Source organism: Equus quagga, chromosome 11 (assembly GCF_021613505.1).
Source record: "Equus quagga isolate Etosha38 chromosome 11, UCLA_HA_Equagga_1.0, whole genome shotgun sequence".
Classification (NCBI taxonomy): Eukaryota; Metazoa; Chordata; class Mammalia; order Perissodactyla; family Equidae; genus Equus; species Equus quagga.
Window position 1 is genome coordinate 41,612,057 of NC_060277.1, and position 22,798 is coordinate 41,634,854.

Genomic DNA, 22,798 nt, shown 5'->3' on the forward strand with positions numbered 1-22,798 from the left:
CTTCTCTTCATGATGTTTTGAATCTTCAGAGCCTAGTAAAGTATGAGGTGTGTAAATACTCAGTATTTGTAGAATATTTGTTGTAGGGACATCTTTTATAGCATTAAGACAGTCACTTTGAGTTTTCTTCTCATTCTTGTTTGTTGAGTCTGGAAAATCTGGCTCCTCAAAGCCACCCTAAGAGAAGACAAAGAGAGGGCTTCTCTTTGCAGCCTGCTTCTCTAACTGCTTGCTTACTTTCCCCTTTCTCCCAGGGAGACGCTTACTTTTGCTGCTACGAGGCCATCTTCTGTTCTTATTGAACAGCTTGCGGTGTGCGTTAGCAAAGGGGAGCCCGTGTTGCTGGTGGGAGAGACTGGGACTGGCAAAACGTCTACTGTCCAGTACTTGGCTCACATTACAGGTAACTCTTAGAGGGGGAGCACTCTGCCCCCAGGCAGTAAATGTTTCACACTGACTGCTGCTTTTTTTGAAAATAAAAAAGTCCAAAGAATACTAGAGTTTAAAAAGTGCAGTCACTACGCTTTTCCTGGAAATAACCAATGAAAATTTTTTCCTTGGAAATAATGTAATCTTTTCCCCTAGAAATGACCACTGCTAACAGATTGGTATTAACTTTTTTCAGTTGTATTCTTTGGTCTGCAAATATATGTACATATAGACTTGGTTTTGTTTTGGAACAAATAGGATCATCCATTATGTATTGCGTTTAATTAAGCAAATTGGACATCTTTTAAAAACAGAACTGACTCATGCCCATTCTAATGGCTAAATAGTGTTCCATACTGGATATTTATTTAGTTCTAATTTATAGACATTGACTGAAGGATTTTTTTGTTGTTTACAGTTATCTGATGCTAAAGCAATAATACACAGTGAATCTTCTTATACATGTCTCTCTGGGTTAGGTGAAAATTTTGAATGCTTAAGATTCCTGAAAGTAAAATGAGAGGATCAGAGGAAATGCACATCTAAAGATTTTGCCCTTTGCCCGCATCCGCATGTCCTTAAGGATCACACTAGATATTAATTGGTCTTTAAATTTTCAGAATGATCCTTTTGCTCTTTCTTTTTTAAAGGCCACCGTTTGAGAGTTGTCAATATGAATCAACAAAGTGACACTGCAGACTTGCTTGGAGGGTAAGTGTGGTTAAAAAAACTTTTTTGTTTATTATTTTGTATTTACTGTTTGAGATAAGCAGTACTATTTTCTTACAGATCTCAAAACTAGCCTTAGGGGGCCAGCCCTGTGGCTGAGTGGTTAAGTTTGTGCACTTTGCTTTGGCAGACTAGGGTCTTGCTGGTTCGAATCCTGGGTGTGGACATAGCACCGATTATCAAGCCATGGGTGGCATCCCACATAGCACAACCAGAGGCACTCATAACTAGAATATACAACTATGTACTGGGGGGCTTTGGGGAGAAGAAGAAGAAGAAGAAGGAAAAAAAGAAGTTTGGCAGCAGTTGTTAGCTCAGGCACCACTGTGAAGAAGAAAAAAAAAAAACAAGGGGCTGGTCCAGTGGTGCAGCGGTTAAGTTCACACCTTCCGCTTTGGTGGCCCTGGCTTTGCCAGTTCGGATCCTGGGTGCAGACCTACGCACCGCCTGTCAAGCCATGCTGTGGTGGGCGTCCCCCCACATATAAAGTAGAGGAAGATGGGCACGGATGTTAGCTCAGGGCCAGTCTTCCTCAGCAAAAAAAGAGGATTGGTGGCAGATGTTAGCTCAGGGCTAATCTTCCTCAAAAAAAAAAAAAGGAAAATTCCCAAAACTAGCCTTGGAAAAATATCCAAATACCTGCATCCCTATCCCTACACCAGCAGGGTATTTATTGGAATTTATTGAGCAGCTCTTGGGTATGTAGATGTTTCTCTTCATTTTAAAGAACACTTGAAGTTCTTGCTCTCAAAGATCGTGCTGAAAGGGAGAGGAAAAAAAAGAAGTATGTAATCAACAAGTATTTGTTTGTACAGGTGTTTAAAGTGTACATTCTGTGGTCACAATGCCTTTGAGCTATACTCTACTGCAATTCGATTATCTTTGAAACATAAAGTAGCTCTATTCTTGGTTAAATGTTGCTCATAGGACTCCACAGTGGTCATTAAAATGCCCTTTTTCCCTGTTGGTGTTTTTGAATGTTAGTTTCATGATCAGTTGTGCTGAAGGCTGTAAAACTGATGGATGCTTTTGGCATGCCTCATGTTTAGCAATATTGGAATCTGTCTCATTAATTCTAAACAATTGCTTTAAAAAAACCTTAAAGGAGTAAAATAATAGAATTTATTGTTCATTTTGCTCTGTTTTCTGTCTGCTGGAAAGATCTTCTTTTATCTCTTTTCTTAGGGCCACATTATTCTGTAGCAGTATTGTTATTTTCACTCTTTCCTTGTCTCTTGTCTCTCCCTGCTCTTGCTAGCGTGCTACTTTGGAGTCTGCTTCCTTTGGTGCTTTTCCTTTTCTTACCTTCCCAATCCATTACGTATATTCTGCTCTGTGCATATCATTAATTATGTACCTGATTAAAGCCTTTAAATTTATAGTTTGTGGGTTGTTTTGTTTTGTTTTGTTTTTTTGCTGGGGAAGATTCTCCCTGAGCTAACAACTATTCCCAATCTTCCTCTCTTGTTTTTTTTCTTTGGTTGAGGAAGATCAGCCCTGGCTAACATCTGTGCCAGTCTTCCTCTACTTTGTATGTGGGTTGCTGCCACAGTGTGGCTGACAAGTGTTGTAGGTCCACTCCCGGGGTCTGAACCTGTGAACCTGGGCCACTGAAGGGGAGCATGCTGAACTTAACTTCTACATCATAGGGCCGACCCCTGTATTCTGTCTTAAAATCAATTAGGTAATGCTTAGCTCTCTTACTCTAATTCTGTGTTCACTTTATTTTTCCCCAGTGATCTTTCTACCTTGTTTTTACTTCTGTTCAGTTAATTGATGCTTAATCTCCCCATTCCCTCATTGAGGTATTTGGCAATGTGTTCTTACTAATATATGGAATTTGTTATTTAACTAGGCATGTCTATACTGCTGTGTATTTCTCTCTGTTCTGTATCTATCTATGTCTTCAGTAATATCCTACTGTTAAGTATTCCTAACACAAATGGTATTAATCTTGTACTAATTCAACATGGACTGAGTCTATCTCTTCTATGAATTTGTGTGCTATAATATCAGCCATCGCAAGTTTTAAATGCAGCGAGTACACAGGAGCTCATTTTTGGCCTGATGCAATCGATAATACAAAAAGGTTGGAATCAGAATGTGATAACTGGAATTTTGTTTTGGTGCCAACTTGGTAAAAAGAATTCATATCATTTTTTCTTGTTAGTGGTTTAGGATCGGTTATCAAAAGAAAACTTATGTATGCTTCACTTTTTGTATGATTGAAAGTAGGCCTTGTTTTCTATACTTTTCTTTTACAAGAAGGTGATGTAAATCACATCTTTTAATGTATAACATATGGTAGATGCATGGGTGATTTCCTTGCTTAAGAATTCTTGTTTATAAGATTGGAAGACCAAGAATGATTTTAACTAGCCAAGGGAGTGAAAACCAAAATTCAGGAGTAGGCAGGGAGATGAGATAGAGAAGGAGTAATATTTCTATTCTTGGAATGTGTAGTTAATTTCATCTATTTTATAATATAAGTTTTATAACTTGTTAAACATATTTTGCCTGTGTCAAATACTATGATAAAAAATAATAAAATTTATAGAACTAATTAGTCTGGTTTGGAAATCTGGTTCCTTTAGACTAGTTTTTAAGTTAGTGTTGTTATTATTAAGGATAAAGAGTTTGTTGAAGTATGGCCTTAAAGACCGTCAAACTCTTAGACCACACTAATACAGTTTGCCTTCTGATCTTTGTTAGTATATGGACCCTCTTGTTTTTTGATTAGTGTTATTGTGGTATATCTTTTTCCTTTGTTTAATTTTTAGTTTATTTTTGTTATTCTATTTAAAGTAGGTTTCTGATAGGCAACAAAGAGACCTTTAAGTTACCTGTGAGTAGAGAGCTGATCCAAATTACAACAGAGTTGGGGATGGAGAAAGCTTATGAGACTCTATTAGAAAGAGTAGAGGACACAGAAGACTTAGATGAAGCAGGTAAAATCACTGTAGGAAGAGAAAGTCTTGCATTAAATGGCAAAGTATAGAGCACAGGTTCCTAGCACTGACTATAAGGAAGGGGATTGGTAGGGGCAGCCTCTGAGGGAGAACCAGATGTATAGAGAAGGAGAGGTACCCTTGGAGAAGTTGACAGTGAAGGAAAGGAAGAACTTGGAGAATTAAAGATGTCATAGAAATAAAATGGCAATCCATGTCCTCCTCCTCACCACCCATAGAAACATACATAAAGGAAACTGCACAGAAGACAGCAGGGCATAAGTGCATGCTCACAAGCTTGGAATCTTGACCCCAAAACAGAGAGAAGTGTTTATTATTTCACTTACTCAGCATGTTCTATTGTATGTCTCTTTTACACTCAGTGTTTTTTGATGTTTTTATAGTTTGGGAGTCATTTTCTTTTGTTTTAGCCATTTTCAAATGAACTCTTTTTACATGTAGTCTCAGTGTATGCAATAGGTAGAACTTGAGTTCCTCTCCATGGGGGCGAGATGTTCTAGACCCCTACCTCTTGGCCTATAGGTGGCTCCCAAGGCATCTTTTCCCTGTTGAAGACACTGGAAAAGCCTGCTCTAAAATGGTTCACGGTTTGATTCACTGTTTCTCCTAGGTGTCAGATTAGTTCGCATTGACTTCTTGTGTCACTGTGTTCTTTTCCGAAATGTATGTACGTTTGTTCACTTTTTCATCCCTTGAACCATATATTGACTTAACTGTTGTAGCCACTATGCTCAGTTTTAAATGAATGAACTTTTCTCTTAGGGAACTCAGTCTGATTTGAAATATTAAGCCACTTCTTTCATGAATTCGTGAGACTGAGCCAGTTAATAATGGTAATAATTATAACAGCTAACTTACATGGCATTCATGTGCCAGGTACTATTTTGAGTCCTTAATCTGTGTTTTAACTCATTTGGCTTTCTTAACAGCCAGGAGGCACCGACAAGCACAGTCAGTTAGTTATCCCCATTGTACACATGAGAGAATTGAGGCACACAGGCATTAAGTACCTTGTTCAAGATAGTGACAAGTCCATGATTTGAACCCACGCAGTCTGTCTTGAGTGCCTGTATTCTTATCATTACTTTGCTGCCTCAGTCAGTTTTGGATTCCATTTATACTATCATTTTTAAGACTAGAATTTTATTTAAATAACATGTATTTTGTTAATTTCTCACCACTTCTACTGTTGTCATTTAGTTCATCATCTTTTGCCTGGTCCAGTGCTTCGGTCTCTCATCTTTGCTTCTTGTAACCTCCCTACAGTCTCTCTTCTGCTTCGTAGTTACAAGGATCCTTTTAAAGTGTAATTAGACCACATCACTCTTTTCCTCAAATTCCCCGACTGACTTCTCAGTCCACTTAGAATATAATCCAAAGGCTTTATTTTGGTCTATAAAGCTCCACATAATCTGGCACTGGCACTTTTCTAAATAATCCCCTTTGTTGACCTCTGCTGCTGAGCTCCAGCCTCATTCTCCCCCATGTTGCACCTAGATGCTTGCTCGTCCCTCTCTGTGTGGCATCCCCTACCACCCGCAAGTATTTACTTAGCTTTCTTCACTGTTTGATGTAAGCCTCCTTCAAATTCCTGTCTTTAACAAAGCCTTTTCTGACTGTCATAGCGATATGACCAATACCTCCTTCACTCAGTCTCCTTTTACTTTATTAATCATAGCATTTACTACTTGGTATTTTATAGTAGATGTATTTCTTTATTGTCTCTTTCATTAGACTGTAAGCTACAGAGGGGCAGGACCGTGTGGGTTTTGTTTACTCAAGGCCTAACCTAACACCCAGCAGGCGCTCAGTAAATTTTTGTTGAATAAGTGGAATAAGAAATATATCTACTAATGTGTTAGTGTTTACTGGCAAGTGAAAATGGATTTAAAGTTCTCATGCATTTTCTCTCTGGAATCAAGACTCTTCGATATAGATGCTCAGTATCAGGGCATTCAGTTTTACTCATCTCATGTTCCTTCCTCACAGCCCAATGAGTAAATAGTATCCATGAGTACTCTAATTGTGCTTGACTGTTTTTTGGTGTCGTTTCATTTCTCAACTGCTTTTTCTTGGAAATAAAATTGAAGTCATCGTCCTTGAATTTTGGTGTTTTCATGTCTTAGGCTACGGAAAATTGTATACTTAAGATTTTCCAGGAACAGTTAGTTCCTGGCAACTTATCTTTTAGGTAGAGCAATGTTTCTCGACTCTTTTTGTTATCAACCTCTCATATTAAGTTAAATTAAAATTTAATTTAAATGAATTAACTTCCTAACTCCCCAACCAGAGAAATTAAATGCTAAGGAATAAGAGAGTCTAAATACTAAGGAATAAAAAGTAGAGCTTTGGAGGGCCACAAACCATTGAAATATCTAAGATTTTCTTGCTGTCTCCTCTCCACCAATTTTTTTTCTCTTTGGGAGCAATAGCACTCCGACCCCTGACCCCAATTAAGACATGAGCTGAGTTCACTTAGCTTAAGTAAATCTATCTCATATGTTGTACTTTTCTTCTAAAATATTCTGAAAAATTTTTGGTTAATCTTAACAAAATAAGGTTTATCATTAAATTGTATACATGATATTTCTTGTTTGTTTGTTTATCTATTTACTTACTTATTTTGCTTAGGAAGATTTGCACAGAGTTAACACCTGTGCCAGTCTTCCTCTCTTTTGTGTGTAGGTCACCACCACAGTGTGGCTACTGATGAGTGGTGTAGGTCTGTGCCTCAGAATGGAACCCCGGCCACTGCAGCAGAGCTCACTGAACTTAACCACTAGGCCATGGGGCCGGCCCCCATGATGTTTATTTAAACACGTTGGTGGAATAAATGACAGCCTTTAACTACCCAACTGGGAATTTCAGATTTTTTCCCTAATATTGTTTATCCTAATACTGGTTTTTACCTTTAGTATACCTTCAAACACTTGGAGTGGAGAAAATAGATTATAATTTAAAACTTTACCGTAGATTTTAAGTCTTTTGGTGTTTCTGATTTTGATTAAATGACATCTTAGACCTGTTCCTGTTTTCCGAGGCATGCTTTCTCATTTCTTTTAGCTTCAGAAGTTTGTGAATCGCATTTGCCTTTTGTTTCAGTTACAAGCCAGTGGACCCTAAGCTTATTTGGCTACCCCTCCGGGAGGCATTTGAGGAACTCTTTGCCCAGACGTTTTCTAAGAAGCAAAACTTTACATTCCTGGGGCACATTCAGACCTGTTACCGGCAGAAACGGTGGCATGATCTCCTCAGATTAATGCAGCATGTGCACAAGTCAGCCGTCAACAAGGATGGAAAAGAGAGTGAAGCTGGTAAGAATGCGACCTAGACTGCTAGTGGGGGGTGCATGAGGCTGAGGCTCAGCAGAATTAGGAGAAGAGTTTGGGGGAAGAATCAAGCAATACAAGTTGGAGCTTTCCAGGACTTAGGGCAAAAATGACTAATTTTGAAGCATTGCTGCTCCCATGATTCTAGGCATGATTTCCGTAAAAACACATGATGTTAATGTTGTTGTACAAGTACCACTTAGTGGTCAGTAAATCACATTTCTTAGAAAAAGAGGTTATTTCCAAAAAGCTGGGTTCCACAGCCTAGGGGCTTTTGGTAACTTAGTTGCCTTCTCTGTGTTTCCTCATCTAAATGGGAACACAAGTACCTACTTCAGAGATTTTTATAAGGGACAAATGAGTTAACTAATACATATACGTATGCATATGAATGGACTGATTAGTGTAGTGCCTGGCACATAGTTAGCATTACTTAAGTGTTTGGACTTAGTTTTTTACACTTCTGTCTAAGATGTTTTATTTTTGTATGAGTTTTGTTAATTATGTTTTTTTATGTTTTTAACATATATATTACAACTCAAAATGTGTATTAAATTCTTGACTTTATTCTTTTCTAGGGTTACTCCTAAAAGAGAAATGGGAAGCATTTGGTCTTAGACTTGACCATGCCCAACAACAGATGAAAATGACTGAAAATGCTCTATTGTTTGCATTTGTAGAGGTATTTTGCTTTAATTATTTACGTTAAGGGAATTTTGATTTGATGCAAAATGCAAATATTAGGCAGGCTACTATTTTGTATTCTCTTCATTTGATATTTTTAGTGCTTGCTGTTTAAGACTTAATGAACACTTAATGAAATAATACTTTGGGGAGAAGATTTTAAAGAATGTCCTTTATGGAAGTTATAAGGTTTCAATGAACACCATTACTACGTTATTATTGTTTTTAAATAAGATGTGGTTGAAGACAATTAGTGAACTCTTTATTGTTTCCTAGCTCTGTGTGTATGTGTGTGTGTGAGAGAGGGATGGAGGGAGGGATTTGGGTCCAGTCACTTTAGTCCCCATTTTTGATTCCAGTGCGTGAGTAGCTTTACTGTGTTCTGTCCTGCAACCCTGTAGGAAGGATCAGCTTAATTACATGCTCATGACTTAAGCTTTTTTAGTTCTTATTTTTAAAAATTGTTTTTGTGACACTCTTCAGACCACACCCTAAAGGAGATAGGAATCTTACTTTAGATGGTGTTTGGTAAGAGAAAGGATCCCTCAGTCATATCGCCACTGGTGTAGGAAATTTGCTCATCACTGCTTAATCTTAATATGATTATTTCTAAAATAACCAACTAAAATGTCAGGTGCTCTCAAAATAGGGTTTGTACCTATTTCATGACTTGGCATTACAGTGGAGTTAATACATTTGTTCATTTTATTTTTTTCAGTTAAATTTGTAGAAGATTCTTTGTTAGGATCACCATGAAAACAAAATTATAGAGCAATTTAAGAATAAAACAGTTCAGTTTTTCATGTTATGTCAACTGAGTGGATTGGAAGATTTATTTTTCATTGCTCTTGGAAATAGAACTTGGGGAGATAAAATTAGTAGAGTAGAGATGAGAAAAGATTTGTTTTGATATTCTTTAGCAACTGTGAAAGGCTCTGTATTACAGCCACTGCACGCTCTTGATTTAGTCATTTATCTGATCTTGGTAAACTCATGGCCTGACCCTATATTTATTTTGGGTGCTTTTAATAACCATTTGGGTACCTTTAAACATCTGAATACATTGTAAGTTATTATTTACCTCACTGTCCGTATAATGAGATGATCTAGTTTATTACATCTTGCTGTTAGGTTCAAAGATATTCCCTTGACCCTTTTGGACATTTTAAAAAAGTTAACTTGGCCTTAACTCTGGCAACCAACTGGCAGCCATTTGGCTTTTAAAGCGTAAGCTCATCAAGTAGGAGAGGTTTGCCCTTGCCTCTGTTTCAAATCCTGCTACATAACTGCTCTTCGTGAGTGTGTCCCTCCTTGAAATGGATTCTTAACGTTTTACTTTATCTTCTAGGGTACATTAGCTCAGGCCGTAAAGAAAGGAGAGTGGATCTTGTTGGATGAGATTAATCTGGCTGCTCCAGAAACATTAGAATGTCTGAGTGGTTTACTTGAAGGATCTTCTGGCTCCCTGGTGTTGCTGGATCGAGGAGACACAGGTAGCACTTGATCTCCTTGGAGTTTGACTCAGTGCCAGGCCTTTAGGCCTGTTTATAGTAAGATTCTTTTTTGGGTGGATTACAGGTGCCTCCTGCTGAGATTTATTCATTCTTTACATACTAATTTTCTGAAAACTCCTATTGTTAGGTGTTATGGGGAATGCAAAGAAGACTAAAATAATTTGTCAAGGCATTTGGGTACTAGGTAATAGATATGCACACCCACTGACAAAGTATACGCTGGTGATAAATGATAACAGTGAACAACCACACCATAAAAGACAGTGGAACAGCAGCATAAGATTATGTTGTATACATAGGTCTGGAAACTGATTTCAGTGACGTTTTAGAAAAGGCAAGCATGGATTGAGAGGCAAGGTTACTTGGCTTGGGGTTCTGTGGAGTTAGATAGTCTTCCCCTGGGGACCTGTGGCTGATCACGTGATTATTACAAGTTGTTGAGAATTTATATTTTCTTTTCACAGAACCACTGGTTCGTCATCCTGACTTCCGTTTATTTGCCTGTATGAATCCAGCAACTGATGTGGGCAAAAGGAATCTCCCAGCAGGAATAAGAAACAGGTAAGGGGGCATAGCCTGGAGGCTTTTTTTTTTTTAAGTTCTCTTTATTTATTGGTAACATTAACAAAATTTCATCATAATGTTTGAAATTTCTGGACCTCTGATAGAGGGATCGTCGTTTTCTTATTTGTTTTTTTCCTCTACTTTGTATAGGTGATAGGAATACAGAAAACTCCAGAATACTGGAGAATTTTTTCTTTTGTGTTGTTAGTATGACATTTAATGAGTCATGGACATTGTTGAAAGCAAATAACTTTCCTCCTTCAAATAGCCTTGTAACTATTAGGGAAACTTCACATAATGATATAACACTATAGCATACAACAGTGTAAGTGCATTTTAGGAACAGAGTCCTCATGAATGAGGCTAATGATTTGTAAAAGGGCTTTTAAGTTTCAGTTTTCATCTTTAAGCACTGAGTGACATGAGTAAAGTACTTAGTTGCTGGTGTTTTATGTATGTAGCATTGGGGAAAAGATAAATGACCTTATATATTGTTGGTAACCTTCTGTTGAATGTTTTTTTTTTTTTTAAGATTTTATTTATTTCCTTTTTCTCCCCAAAGCCCCCCAGTACATAGCTGTATATTCTTACTTGTGGGTCCTTCTAGTTGTGGCATGTGGGACACTGCCTCAGCATGGCCTGATGAGCTGTGCCATGTCTGCACCCAGGATCCGAACCAGTGAAACCCTGGGCCGCTGCAGCGGAGTGCGTAAACTTAACCACTCAGCCATGGGGCCGGCCCCTGTTGAATTTTGAGTTTTAAAATAGTGTTAAGATTTTCTTAAATCCCTTCCCTCATTATAAATGTAATAGAAGCTTCTTAGGAAAATTTTATAAACTACATTGCATATTTTCCTTTGCTCCAGCTATTGTATTTTTGATGGGGGGGGATTTTTTGTTGCATGTATTTTTTGTTACATGTAATTATGATCAAAAACAACTTCTGAAAATAAAGACAAATAAGTCTTATTTTTGTAACTGTTTCTTGCAAGGACTATACCTAGAAGAGTTCATTGCATAGAAGTAATAATAGATTTTTGGTAATAGTTACATTTTCTTTTATGTCACTGTGGTCAATCTGTATCTCAAGTTGAAAGGCTTTTATATTTTATACTATAAGCAGTTAAAGTGAGTTTACATACCCTCATCTATTTTGTATTTTTCTATTGTCAGAATAGCTGTATTAATTTCCTAAAATGTGTTAATTATGTAGAAATTGTCTTACAGGTTCACAGAACTTTATGTAGAAGAATTGGAAAGTAAAGAAGACTTACAGATTCTTATTGTGGATTATCTGAAAGGGTTGAGTGTGAACAAGAGCACAGTGCAAGGAATCATAAAGTAGGTTCTCTTGGGGGTCTCATTTTTATAAACTTTTCCTCTGAACATAAAAATGTGTGCTCTTGCGTATGTATTTTTCTTTCTTTTCTTTTTTGCTTCTAAGTGGAGAAGACTGATGGAAGGATTATTATTTAGATTTCTGTTTTAAAGTTGAAACCTTATGAACTCACTTGTGTTTTCCTAAGGAAACTGCATAGAAAGCTTATGAATCCCTATCCATGAGAATATGTAAACAATTAGACAGTGCTCTCCTACTTGCTTCTGTATTCATAGCTAAGAGTTTGAATCCCTGGAGGAGATGTAAATGGCTTGTGTTTTGATCTTTCTTGATGAAATCTTACTTTTTGCAGTTTGTATACTAGCTTTGTGGGATGTGGGGGAAGGAAAGCTTGACATAATTGACCAAGTCAGGTGTGGAATTAATAGTGGCTTAGCCAAATAAAGAACAGAGTGGGTATGTGGCTTGGTGCATTAGTTTGAGTACATTCCCTCAGTTTTTTGTATGCCATATGGAAAGGCTGCGGTCTTTTGTATCAGATAACCTGAATTCTAGTACTGGTTCTGTCGGAAATGAATTCTGTCGTCTTGGGCATGTCACTTAATTTTCTGTGTCCTCCAGAAAGAAATATACAATACATAAAGGTTTTGAAATAGGATCATCTTAGTGTTCTACTTTGCATTTTGTGGTTTGTTCCTTATTTTTTATACAAATAATTATGAATTGCCGTGGTGCCAGGGATATAGATGTAAATAAGACAGACAAAATCCGGGTTCTCCTCATGGAGCTTTAATTCTAGAGGTGAAGATAATCAGTAAACAGGGGGATTCATACTATAATTTTAGGTTGTGATAAGTGAAGAAAAATAACACGTAAAGCAAACTGGGCATTAGAAAATAAAGACAGAGCCCTGTTTTAAATAGATTAGTTAAGGAAGCATTTGTCAGAACGATTTGGAATGGTTTATCACACCACAACCTAAAATTGGAACACTGTTTGTTAGCAAAGAATATTTGGATAAAAGTATAAATATGTGTAGTTAAAATTCAAAAAGCTGGGGATGAAACAGTGTGGCTATAAAGCAGAGGCTCTTGCAAAGTGCTGATAATACTAGTAGTGATGTTCCGTATATAGCAGCTGACTTCTGGAGTGTAGATTCGTTCTACAAAAGAAAGAACACATAGCCAGATTACAAAGAGGCAAGCCAAATTCCACTGGGGCAAGAACTGAAACTCCATCTATGACACATTTTTGGTTGCTCATGATCTTGTGGTACCTGATCATGAATTTCATGAATTTTTGACTTTCTTGCACTTCATGTTTCAGTCTGAAACTTCTTCCATCTAGTCATCTTCTGGACTTCTGAAGTGTGTGGTGATGACAATAGTATTGGTCCTGATGTCTTCGTGCTTTTTAACATTTTCTCACTGTTGATTGTAGCCATATCCATAGCCTTTCAAAACACCATGACTTTTGCTTTCTGTGTGCTCATCCGTCACCATTGTAGATTACACGTGTCCTCCATTTGCCCCTCATCACAGAGCCGACTCTGGAACTCTGAGTTTGCACTCAAATATTCTTCTTCTTCTTCTTTTTTTTTTTTTTTGAGGAAGATTAGCCCTGAGCTAACTGCTGCCAATACTCCTCTTTTTCCTGAGGAAGACTGGCTCTGAGCTAACATTTATGTCCATCTTCCTCTACTTTATATATGGGAAGTCTACCACAGCATGGTGTGCCAAGTGGTGCCATGTCCGCACTGGGGATCCGAACCAGCAAACCCCACGCCGCCAAAGCGGAACGTGCGAACTTAACTGTTGCAGTACCGGGCCGGCTCCTGCCCTCAAATATTCTTGCTAAGGGCCTCTCATATCTCACTATCTCTTCACTAAGAATCACTGTCTCCTCTTTCCATCTTAAAGGAAATTGATCTTCATTTTATTATTTTGAAGGGTAGCCTCCAAGTGTGTAAAAGTAGATTTCAAAAAGTGTCTGGGAGGTTTTAATGCATGCTTTTGGAAGTTGTATGTAAGCTTGGCCATCTAATCTATAAAAATGGCTATTGGGACCTTTTGTAGGGAAATGGGAACAATAGCAAATAGTGAATACCTACTAGTTGATAAAATCACGTGAACTGCATCCTCTTTGTAGCTTCTACACAGCTGTGCGGAAAGACTCTGGGACCAAACTGGTGGACGGGACGGGCCATAAACCTCACTACAGCCTCCGAACTCTGTGCAGGGCCCTGCGATTTGCGGCCTCCAATCCGTGTAGCAACATCCAGCGCTCGCTCTATGAGGTCTTTGTAAAGTCTATCTTGGCTTACCATGGGAAGAGGGAGTGGGGAATGCACCAGCCGGATTTTCCTGTCCTTTCCATTTAGTCAGATTAGCCCAGAACATCTCATACCAGAGCTGCCCTGCCCTTTTTCTACCATCGTACCAAATTTAAAAGTTGTTCTGGGAACCAGCACCACCAAAGAGGTTGAATTTTGTTCCTGAAATAAGTTGGCTTCTTATTCCAGAAGAGTAATTATTATTATGCAAATTTGTGTTTTTTCCAGGGCTTTTGTTTGGGTTTCTTAACACAGCTTGCCAGGGCATCACACCCAATAGTTCAGAAGCTCATTTGTCAACACATTGTACCTGGCAATGTTAAAAGTCTGCTGAAGCAGGTATGTTCTTTTTTGATTTTTGACTTGTTTCACGTAAGTGAAAGGCTGAATTGTCAGATTTTCAGCTGTTTGGTTTTTTCTCCGAAACTTTTTCTAATTATCAAAGTATAATGTGTTTATTCCAGAAAATTTAAACATTAGATGGTGAAAATTCCCAGAATCCTACTCTTTAGAGATTTGAACCCTATAGTCTTTTCCGTCTAAATTATGTGTGTGTATTTTATTTTCTTATATATTCAATCCTGACGTGTGTGTGTGTGTGTGTGTATGTAGATTTATCAAGGTAAATTCTAATATATATCTAATATAAATGATATCAATAAGACTACCTCATGAATGTTCTGTAGCTTCCTTTCTTAGCTTAACTGTGTCACGGATATATTTTTATATCTACACCAGAGATCACTGTGACGTGCTTTCCAATGGTCACAGCGTTTCGTTGTCTGCTTGCATCATAGTTTATGTACTCATTTCCCTTCTGATTGATGGTTGGGCATTTTTTTTTCTTTTCTATTACATACAACAATCATTTCGATTTGACAGGAAATTGCAGAATAGCATGGGACTGAAAGAGGCTGAGAGAAACTGGCTCATCAGCTGGCTTGTTTATATGTTGATTGCTTGCTCTTTAGGAAGAATGAGCCATTGGGACTTATGGTTACTTTGGAGTGAATATTTTTTCCTTTTAAAACATTATGCAAGTAACACATTGTATTCATTACTTTTGATGACCTGCATAAATGTTGAGAAAAGACTCCAGCTTGCTTTGATTATTGTTCCAATACCATTCTCCTCCACTTGCTCGTTTTTTGTGTGTATTGCTTATGGTTACACATGATGAAGGCTTAGTGATCCTTTTTTCCCACTGCTCCCTAGGTCAACTGGAGAGCCCTTAAAAGTGGTGCCTATAATTGTAGCTTCAAGTCAGGGGACTAAATATTCTAAGCACTTTTCTCTAGCTATAGATCTGACTACTATTTGACCATGTTTATTTTTGATCTATAAAAATGACAATTTTGTGTAAATCAACTTAATAACTTCCAGTATATCTTCAAAAAGATTATGCCGTCATCCACAATATTATCCTTAATAGATTAGTTTCTCTGGAGGATTGCTGTTATTGTTAATGTCTTCTGGGGGATCCAGAATATAATAATGCAAAGCTCCCTTCTGTCAGTACACACTGGCCCTCTTTTTGGGGAACATGGTTTATATGAAATACATGTTTTTTTGACTAAAATACTTAAATCAGGGTGACAGTTTTGGTAGGTGAAATAAGAGAACTAAATCATAAACTGTCTGAAAAATTATTTTGATTCAAATTTTTCCACAAAGCCACCTACCCCCACCTGAATTTTAAAACCAATATATGTATCATTTTGTTCTCATTCCTCAGAGTAATTTTATTTTCATATTTCATCCGTGGATTTTAATGTTGGAAGCATCCAGAACAAGGCAGCATTCTTGGTGACAGCTTCTTTTCCTGTTTTATGCCCCTATCTGAAAGAATGCCATAGTTGTCATGGGACTGTGGGTTATTTCTCTTAACTTCTGTGTCTTTCAGCCTATTCCAGAACCAAAAGGAGGTCGGCTTATCCAGGTCGAAGGCTACTGGATCTCGGTGGGAGACAAGGAACCTACAATAGATGAGACATACGTTCTTACGTCTTCTGTCAAGCTGAACCTGAGAGATATAGTCCGAGTGGTCTCTGCAGGGTGTGTGGACCTTTTCTCTTGCTGCTCTGAAGTTTTACCAGCATAGGCGTTGATGACATTCTAGTCTTAAGTTCCTTAACTTTTAAAGTGCTTTATTGTTATTCCTTGACTCAGTGAATAATTACTTCCTAAAGTCAGTGCTGTCACTTTTCTCTTGACACAAATCATGGTTGCTAGTTGCATCTTTGGTGGGAGCCATATGGCTGCAGATTATTTTGGCCATCTTTAAGGCTGGATTTCAGTATTTTGCTGATGAATACTCATCACTCATTATTTGTTAAGTGAGTAACAGCTAGTTCCACTTACTGTTTCTCACAAGTAGTGCAAGAGAGGTTAGAATTTTTTTCCTCAATATTTTCTAAGGAAGCATTTTACATAGAAACTTTTCAGGGCTTAAGAAACATCCCATTAGTGCATAGGTATATAAGAAAAATGATATAGTCTTTTTTTTTTTTTTTGATACCACTTGAATTAATTCTGGTTTCTATCTTTTTTCTTAAATTGCGTTGTTGGCTGACATTTTAAAGAACCTATCCAGTGCTGATTCAGGGAGAGACATCAGTTGGTAAAACAAGCCTGATCCGGTGGCTGGCTGCAGCTACTGGTAATGACTGTGTGCGTATTAACAATCACGAACACACGGATATTCAGGAGTATATTGGTTGTTACACGTCCGACTCCTCAGGGAAGCTTGTGTTTAAAGAAGGTGGGTTATTATTCTGTTCTGTGGGTGTACGTGTTCATTTTTTCAGACCCATTTCCCCGAGCACTCTTCATTCTTTCCAGTTGAGGCACATGGACCTCTGCCCGAACAGCTAGTTTTTCTTTCTTCCTGAGCTATATGATAGTTAAGGGGTGTTGGCTGAAGGTCCAGCTTCCTTTGGGGCCCCGCTAATGTTGTCAGCTGTACATAGGACTAGGGCCAAGTTTTTTTTTTTTTTTAAAGATTTTATTTTTTCCTCTTTCTCCCCAAAGCGCCCCCCGTACATAGTTGTATAGTCTTCGTTGTGGGTCCTTCTAGTTGTGGCATGTGGGACGCTGCCTCAGCGTGGTTTGATGAGCAGTGCCGTGTCCGCGCCCAGGATTCAAACCAATGAAACACTGGGCTGCCTGCAGTGGAGCGCACAAGCTTAACCACTCGGCCACGGGGCCAGCCCCGTAGGGCCAAGTTTTGAAGAGTGCAGTTGAACTTTTGCTTTATTTCCTAGAGACTCAAGAATATTCAGCCGTCTTGAATAGAGGGAACCTGAGAATAGATATGAGAATGTGGTGATTTAAATGAAATTAGACCATAGGGAGAAAAAATAAGTTGGAGATGTGATATTTGTCCCCATTGGCTCTGCCTCTGTGTGAAATAAGGAAAATTTCAATTGAAAGTTATGCTTCCTTCATATTCAGCATCGTAAATTATTTTGGGGCATGACTAGCTGCAGAGAGTAATTTGCTTTGAAATTTAATGATAATCTAGGATTTGTTGATTTGTACCATAACGTTTTTTAAAACTTTGGACTGATTTATGCACTAATTCTTAATGTTTATTTCCAACAAGGTGTTCTTATTGATGCTATGAGAAGGGGCTACTGGATTATCTTAGATGAATTAAATTTGGCCCCTACTGACGTGTTAGAGGCACTGAACAGACTGTTGGATGACAACCGTGAATTGCTCATAACAGAAACACAAGAAGTTGTTAAAGCACACCCTCGGTTCATGCTTTTTGCTACCCAGAATCCACCAGGACTTTATGGAGGCAGAAAGGTGTGTTGCATTTACCCCCATTACTCCCATTTGTTACTGCATCAAGTAGTAAATCTTTCTTAGTAAGACTGAGATGTTTCTACCTTTTTTGAAGGATTTTTTTTTGTGGTGAATAACAGAGCCTCCATTTAGGAAATTAGATGAAAAGGCTCTTTTTATCATGTTTTTTCTGTGTGTTTCCTAGATGCTTTCTAGAGCCTTCAGGAATCGGTTTGTGGAATTGCACTTTGATGAACTGCCTAGTTCTGAATTAGAAACAATCTTGCACAAGCGGTGTAGTTTGCCACCTTCCTATTGCAGCAAGTTGGTTAAAGTCATGCTGGATCTTCAGGTATTTCATCTCTCTATCACTTAAGTTCAAATGGAATGTGTTGATTGTATCAAAATTTGACAGTTTCGTCAGATAGAAACAGCAGTTCATCCTTTATTTTTTTGATAGAAACAGCAGTTCATCCTTAATTATTTTTTTCAGAGAATGAATCTTTAGCATGCATTCCATTAATATCCATTTTTTGGTTTTGTTTTGTAAATCCACAATTTAGTATCAGTTTTTTTGCTAGGTATACAGTTATATGTTGCCTAGTGACGGGATACGTTCTGAGAAATGCATTGTTAGGCTTACTACACACCTAGGCTATATGGTACTAATCTTATGGGACCACTGTCGTATATGTGGTCCATCGTTGGCTGAAAGGTCGTTATGCAGTGCATGACTGAATATGATGACAGTTCCCTATTTGTGGATAATATTGAAACATTTTGTTTAGGTTGGAATTTGGCATTGACAGACTGCAGGCTTTGTTTTTTAAATGGCTGTAGTCCTGGAATGGACATAACTAAAGAGAGACTTTTTTTGTGCTCTCCCTTATCAGCTGCAAAGCTACAGTGTGTTTTCTTTATTTGAATATCCTATTTATTTTATTTTATGGGATTAAATGTGTTCTTTATCAGAATTGTTCACTGTCACATTATTTTCTAGAAAACTAAGAATAATTAACATTCTTAGTTCTATGGTCCCACACTATGGGATTGATTTTCTTCCCTGTTTGCTACCATTTGTATTATTTTCATAATCTTGTTCTGTATGGCATATGAGGTGGAATTCCATTTTTTTTTCTTTTGAGGAAGATTAGGCCTGAGCTAACATCTGTTGCCAATCCTCCTCTTTTTGCTGAGGAAGGCTGGCCCTGAGCTAACATCCGTGTGCATCCTTCTCTACTGTTTTATATGTGGGATGCTTGCCACAGCATGGCTTGACCAGCGGTGCATACGTCCATGCCCAGGATCTGAACTGGTGAACCTCAGGCTGCTGAAGCAGAACGTGTGAACTTAACCGGTGTGCCACTGGGCTGGCCTGCCATTGTTTATTTATATTCTTTATCCATGAGTTTGAAATTTTTCTTCAAATGATTATAGTCCATTTACATTTAAAAAAATTAATCTTAATTCAGTGGAATGAATCAATTTTTTGGGAGCTTAAATTTGTTAGCAATTTTATATAAGTTGTGCTATATGCTTGCCATTGCCTTTTTTCATTTGTTTTGGTACTTTAACAGTCCTATCGCAGAAGTTCTTCCGTGTTTGCTGGAAAGCAGGGCTTTATCACCCTTCGGGATCTGTTTCGATGGGCTGAAAGGTACAGATTGGCTGAACAGACTGAGAAGGAATATGACTGGCTACAGCATTTAGCCAATGATGGTATGCTCCCAATCAAATGTTGTCAAACTGTGAAGTTATGTTAGATATCTAACTTTTTTGTTAAAACACAGCTTGCCCAGATTGTGGTCAATACATGCATTTTACTAGGTGTTCAGAAACAGAGCCTTTCTCTCTCAAATCTAAACTGCTTTTTAAGTGCTTCTGTTCCTGCAGGCCTACGTGCTAATGTTTTGGTTGCTAAGATTTTCTCATTCTTTGCTTCAGGTGGCCACATGTGAGAGTTGGGATGTGGGCACCATGCTTTTAGGAGTTTAGGCAGGTGGTTGGTGGTGTCTTTGTGGCCCTTCTGTGAAGTGGTGACCATGGATAGTCGTACCTGTGCCTTAAAGACATACAGAAAACTGATGGTTCGGATAATGTCCGAGTTCTGAGAGAAGGCAGAGACTCAGGATTGTTTGTTTTGGTTTAATCCTTGGGGAGAATTTATTTAGTCCTCTTCATGATGGGATAGAAAGCATTTCAGAATCTTCTGATGTGAAAGGTGGTGATGAGTCATTGATGGAGTGGTTAATAAGCAAGGAGAGTAAATAAAACTAACCCATGAGAGTTCTATTTTCTCTTCTTTACTGGTAAAGAGTAGAGAGAGGGAGGAACACATCTTTAAAAAACTCTTTTATTAAGGTATAACATAAAGTGGGTGAAGTGCTCTGTCATTTCAGGTACAGCTCGATGTATTTTTACATATGTATGTACCCATGTAAATCACCACCTGGGCCAAGATTTAGGATATTTCCAGTACCGAAGTAGATTCCTTCATGGCTTTTGACAGTCTTACCTCCCCTAGAGGCAACCAGTGCTCTGTCACCACTGATTGATTTTGCCTGTGCTTGAGCTTCATCTAAAGAGTGTCATGTGGCATGCACTCTTTGGCTCTGGCTTCTTTTCACGCAACCTAATGTGAGATTCAGTTATGCTGTTATGTATATCAGAACTTCATTCTGTTTTTATTATTATTATGTTATAATCCATTCTATGGCGATACCATAATATGTTTATCCATTCTCTTGTTGATGGACGTTTGGGTCATCTCCACTTTCTAGGTACTATGAATAAAGCTGGTCTAAACATTGCTGTATGTGTCTTTTAGTGCACACATGTGTTTGTGTTTGGGTCTACCTAGTAGTCACGTTGCTGGGGCATAGGGCAGGCATATGGTTAGTTGTAATAACTTCTCCCAGTTTTCCAAAGTAATTCTTCAGATTTCCTCTCCAGCAGCAGCTACTGAGACTTGCTGTTGCCTCGTATTTTCAGCATCCTTGGTATTGCCGCTTGACAGTTCCTCATTTTTCTTTTTCCTTTAAGGTTTTATGCTTCTGGCGGGCCGAGTCAGGAAGCAGGAGGAGGTTGATGTGATTCGAGAAGTCCTTCAGAAACATTTCAAGAAAAAGTTGTGTCCTCAATCCCTCTTCTCCAAAGAAAATGTCCTAAAATCGCTGAGTGAGTAGGCCAAAATATTTAGAGTGGAATGAATTGAGTTGTACTCATGTTAGAACGTAAATATTTATTCTGCCTTTGATAGGTAAATTGTCTACTCAGACATCCACATTGGAGTCTAAGTTTAACCACATCGTGTGGACTGAGGGCATGCGGAGACTGGCGATGCTGGTGGGAAGGGCATTGGAATTTGGTGAACCAGTGCTGCTCGTTGGAGATACCGGGTAAAGTTTGTGACAATAGCTTGTTACGAGGGTTCAGTTCAATTCCTTAGGATTACTTGAGTTATCTTGGAAGGACTCATCAGAAAAGCAATCTTTGTTTTTCTTTGCATTTCCTTTTCTCATTTTTCCTTTCTTCCTTTCTTTTTTTTTTTTTTTAAAGCAGCAAGCACGAGATCTGTTTACTTTCCTCTACCTTCAGACCTTTGTGGTGGAAAAGAATGATTTCTTGCACCATTATCATTGGGACTGTTTTTTATTGTTTGTTTGTTTGTTTGTTTGTTTTGAGGAAGATGAGCCTTGAGCTAACTGCTGCCAATCCTCCTCTTTTTGCTGAGGAAGACTGACCCTGAGCTAACATCTGTACCCATCTTCCTCTGCTTTATATGTGGGACGCCTGCCACAGCATGGCTTGCCAACCAGTGCCATTTCCACACCCAGGATCCAAACTGGCAAACCCCAGGCCACCAAAGCAGAACGTGTGAACTTAACTGCTGCACCACCCGGCTGACCCGGGGACTGTATTTTTCTATTTACTTCTTTCAAACAGTGACATGCATTCTATAGATGTGTAGAGGATAACAGCAGATGAGCTAGATTCGCTTGAAAGTCTGTCAGGATTGAATTTCTTTCCAATCCCTTGATTGTTGTTGGTAGAAGTAGGAAAGGATGGAATTCCTGAAGTATGTGCCATGCTGGATAGGGAACATGGGAGGGAGGGCACCCTGAGCCAGGGCTGCAGAGTCCTGTGTTGGCCGGCAGTGTCTGCCGCCACAGTGAGGCTCTCACCAGGGCTCCCCATTTTTGCTGACTGAGGTGTTTGTGGGTGTGTATTTGGAGTTCATCCTCATTGTTGATCTGGTGTGTATCTCTGACAGGTGTGGGAAAACTACTATCTGCCAGGTGTTTGCAGCCTTGGCAAATCAGAAATTATACTCAGTCAACTGCCACTTACACATGGAGACATCGGACTTCCTGGGGGGGCTGCGACCGGTGAGACAGAAGCCAAAGGACAAGGTTTGTTCATTTGCAAATGATGATGTGTTTATTCATTTAAAGAACTGTAGTTGACTCTCTGCATGAGTCACCTCCGGGATTTTGTTCATGGTGGGGTGTTTGATTCCAGGTTTGATATGTATCTTATCTTCAGGCTTTTACTGGTCTGCGAGGGGCCTTCGCAAGCACCCTGTTGTACAGGTTCTGTCCCTTGTTCTCAGATCCTTACTTTCTGCAGAATGACCACTTTATTCCAGCACATACCAACTAGCTACATGTGTATGGTCTTGTGGAGCCACCTGCCCTTTAATTTCACCCCCTTGTCCAAATTGTAGGAAGAAATTGACACCTCAAGACTCTTTGAGTGGCATGATGGGCCTCTAGTTCTGGCCATGAAGGAGGATGGCTTTTTCCTCTTGGATGAGATTTCACTGGCTGATGACTCTGTCTTGGAAAGACTTAACAGGTACATGCCTGAGAGGTTTGCCCTCTGTTTAATGGTTTTGCTGGTCTGGTTTTTATAGAAATTAATTCTTATGCACAGTAAGGATCTTCATAGGTGCATAGTAAATATCTGAAAATGATAATGAGTTACTGCTTTTTTTGGCTTTACCATTCAGGCTCTCCTTTAAGAGACCTAGTTTTTCTGTTTTGCTGTCACTAATCGGCAAGATGGGACTAGGGGATGGCAGGGCTAAAACTAATGAGCTGAAGTTAAAATTCTTT

General features: G+C 38.6%; 1 protein-coding gene across 1 annotated transcript in view; it reads left to right on the forward strand.

Moving 5' to 3' along the window:
- Positions 1-22,798, forward strand: part of MDN1 (midasin AAA ATPase 1) — a 170,898-nt gene that overhangs the window by 60,025 nt on the left and 88,075 nt on the right. The window contains exons 14-31 of the mRNA XM_046676076.1: positions 255-403; positions 1,080-1,140; positions 7,230-7,441; positions 8,035-8,138; positions 9,489-9,633; positions 10,119-10,215; positions 11,446-11,559; positions 13,706-13,853; positions 14,118-14,228; positions 15,793-15,944; positions 16,472-16,650; positions 17,494-17,702; positions 17,887-18,033; positions 19,259-19,400; positions 20,724-20,858; positions 20,941-21,079; positions 21,955-22,093; positions 22,408-22,538. Of these exons, the coding sequence (XP_046532032.1) occupies positions 255-403; positions 1,080-1,140; positions 7,230-7,441; positions 8,035-8,138; positions 9,489-9,633; positions 10,119-10,215; positions 11,446-11,559; positions 13,706-13,853; positions 14,118-14,228; positions 15,793-15,944; positions 16,472-16,650; positions 17,494-17,702; positions 17,887-18,033; positions 19,259-19,400; positions 20,724-20,858; positions 20,941-21,079; positions 21,955-22,093; positions 22,408-22,538 (2,514 nt within the window). The remainder of the gene's footprint in view (positions 1-254; positions 404-1,079; positions 1,141-7,229; positions 7,442-8,034; positions 8,139-9,488; positions 9,634-10,118; positions 10,216-11,445; positions 11,560-13,705; positions 13,854-14,117; positions 14,229-15,792; positions 15,945-16,471; positions 16,651-17,493; positions 17,703-17,886; positions 18,034-19,258; positions 19,401-20,723; positions 20,859-20,940; positions 21,080-21,954; positions 22,094-22,407; positions 22,539-22,798) is intronic.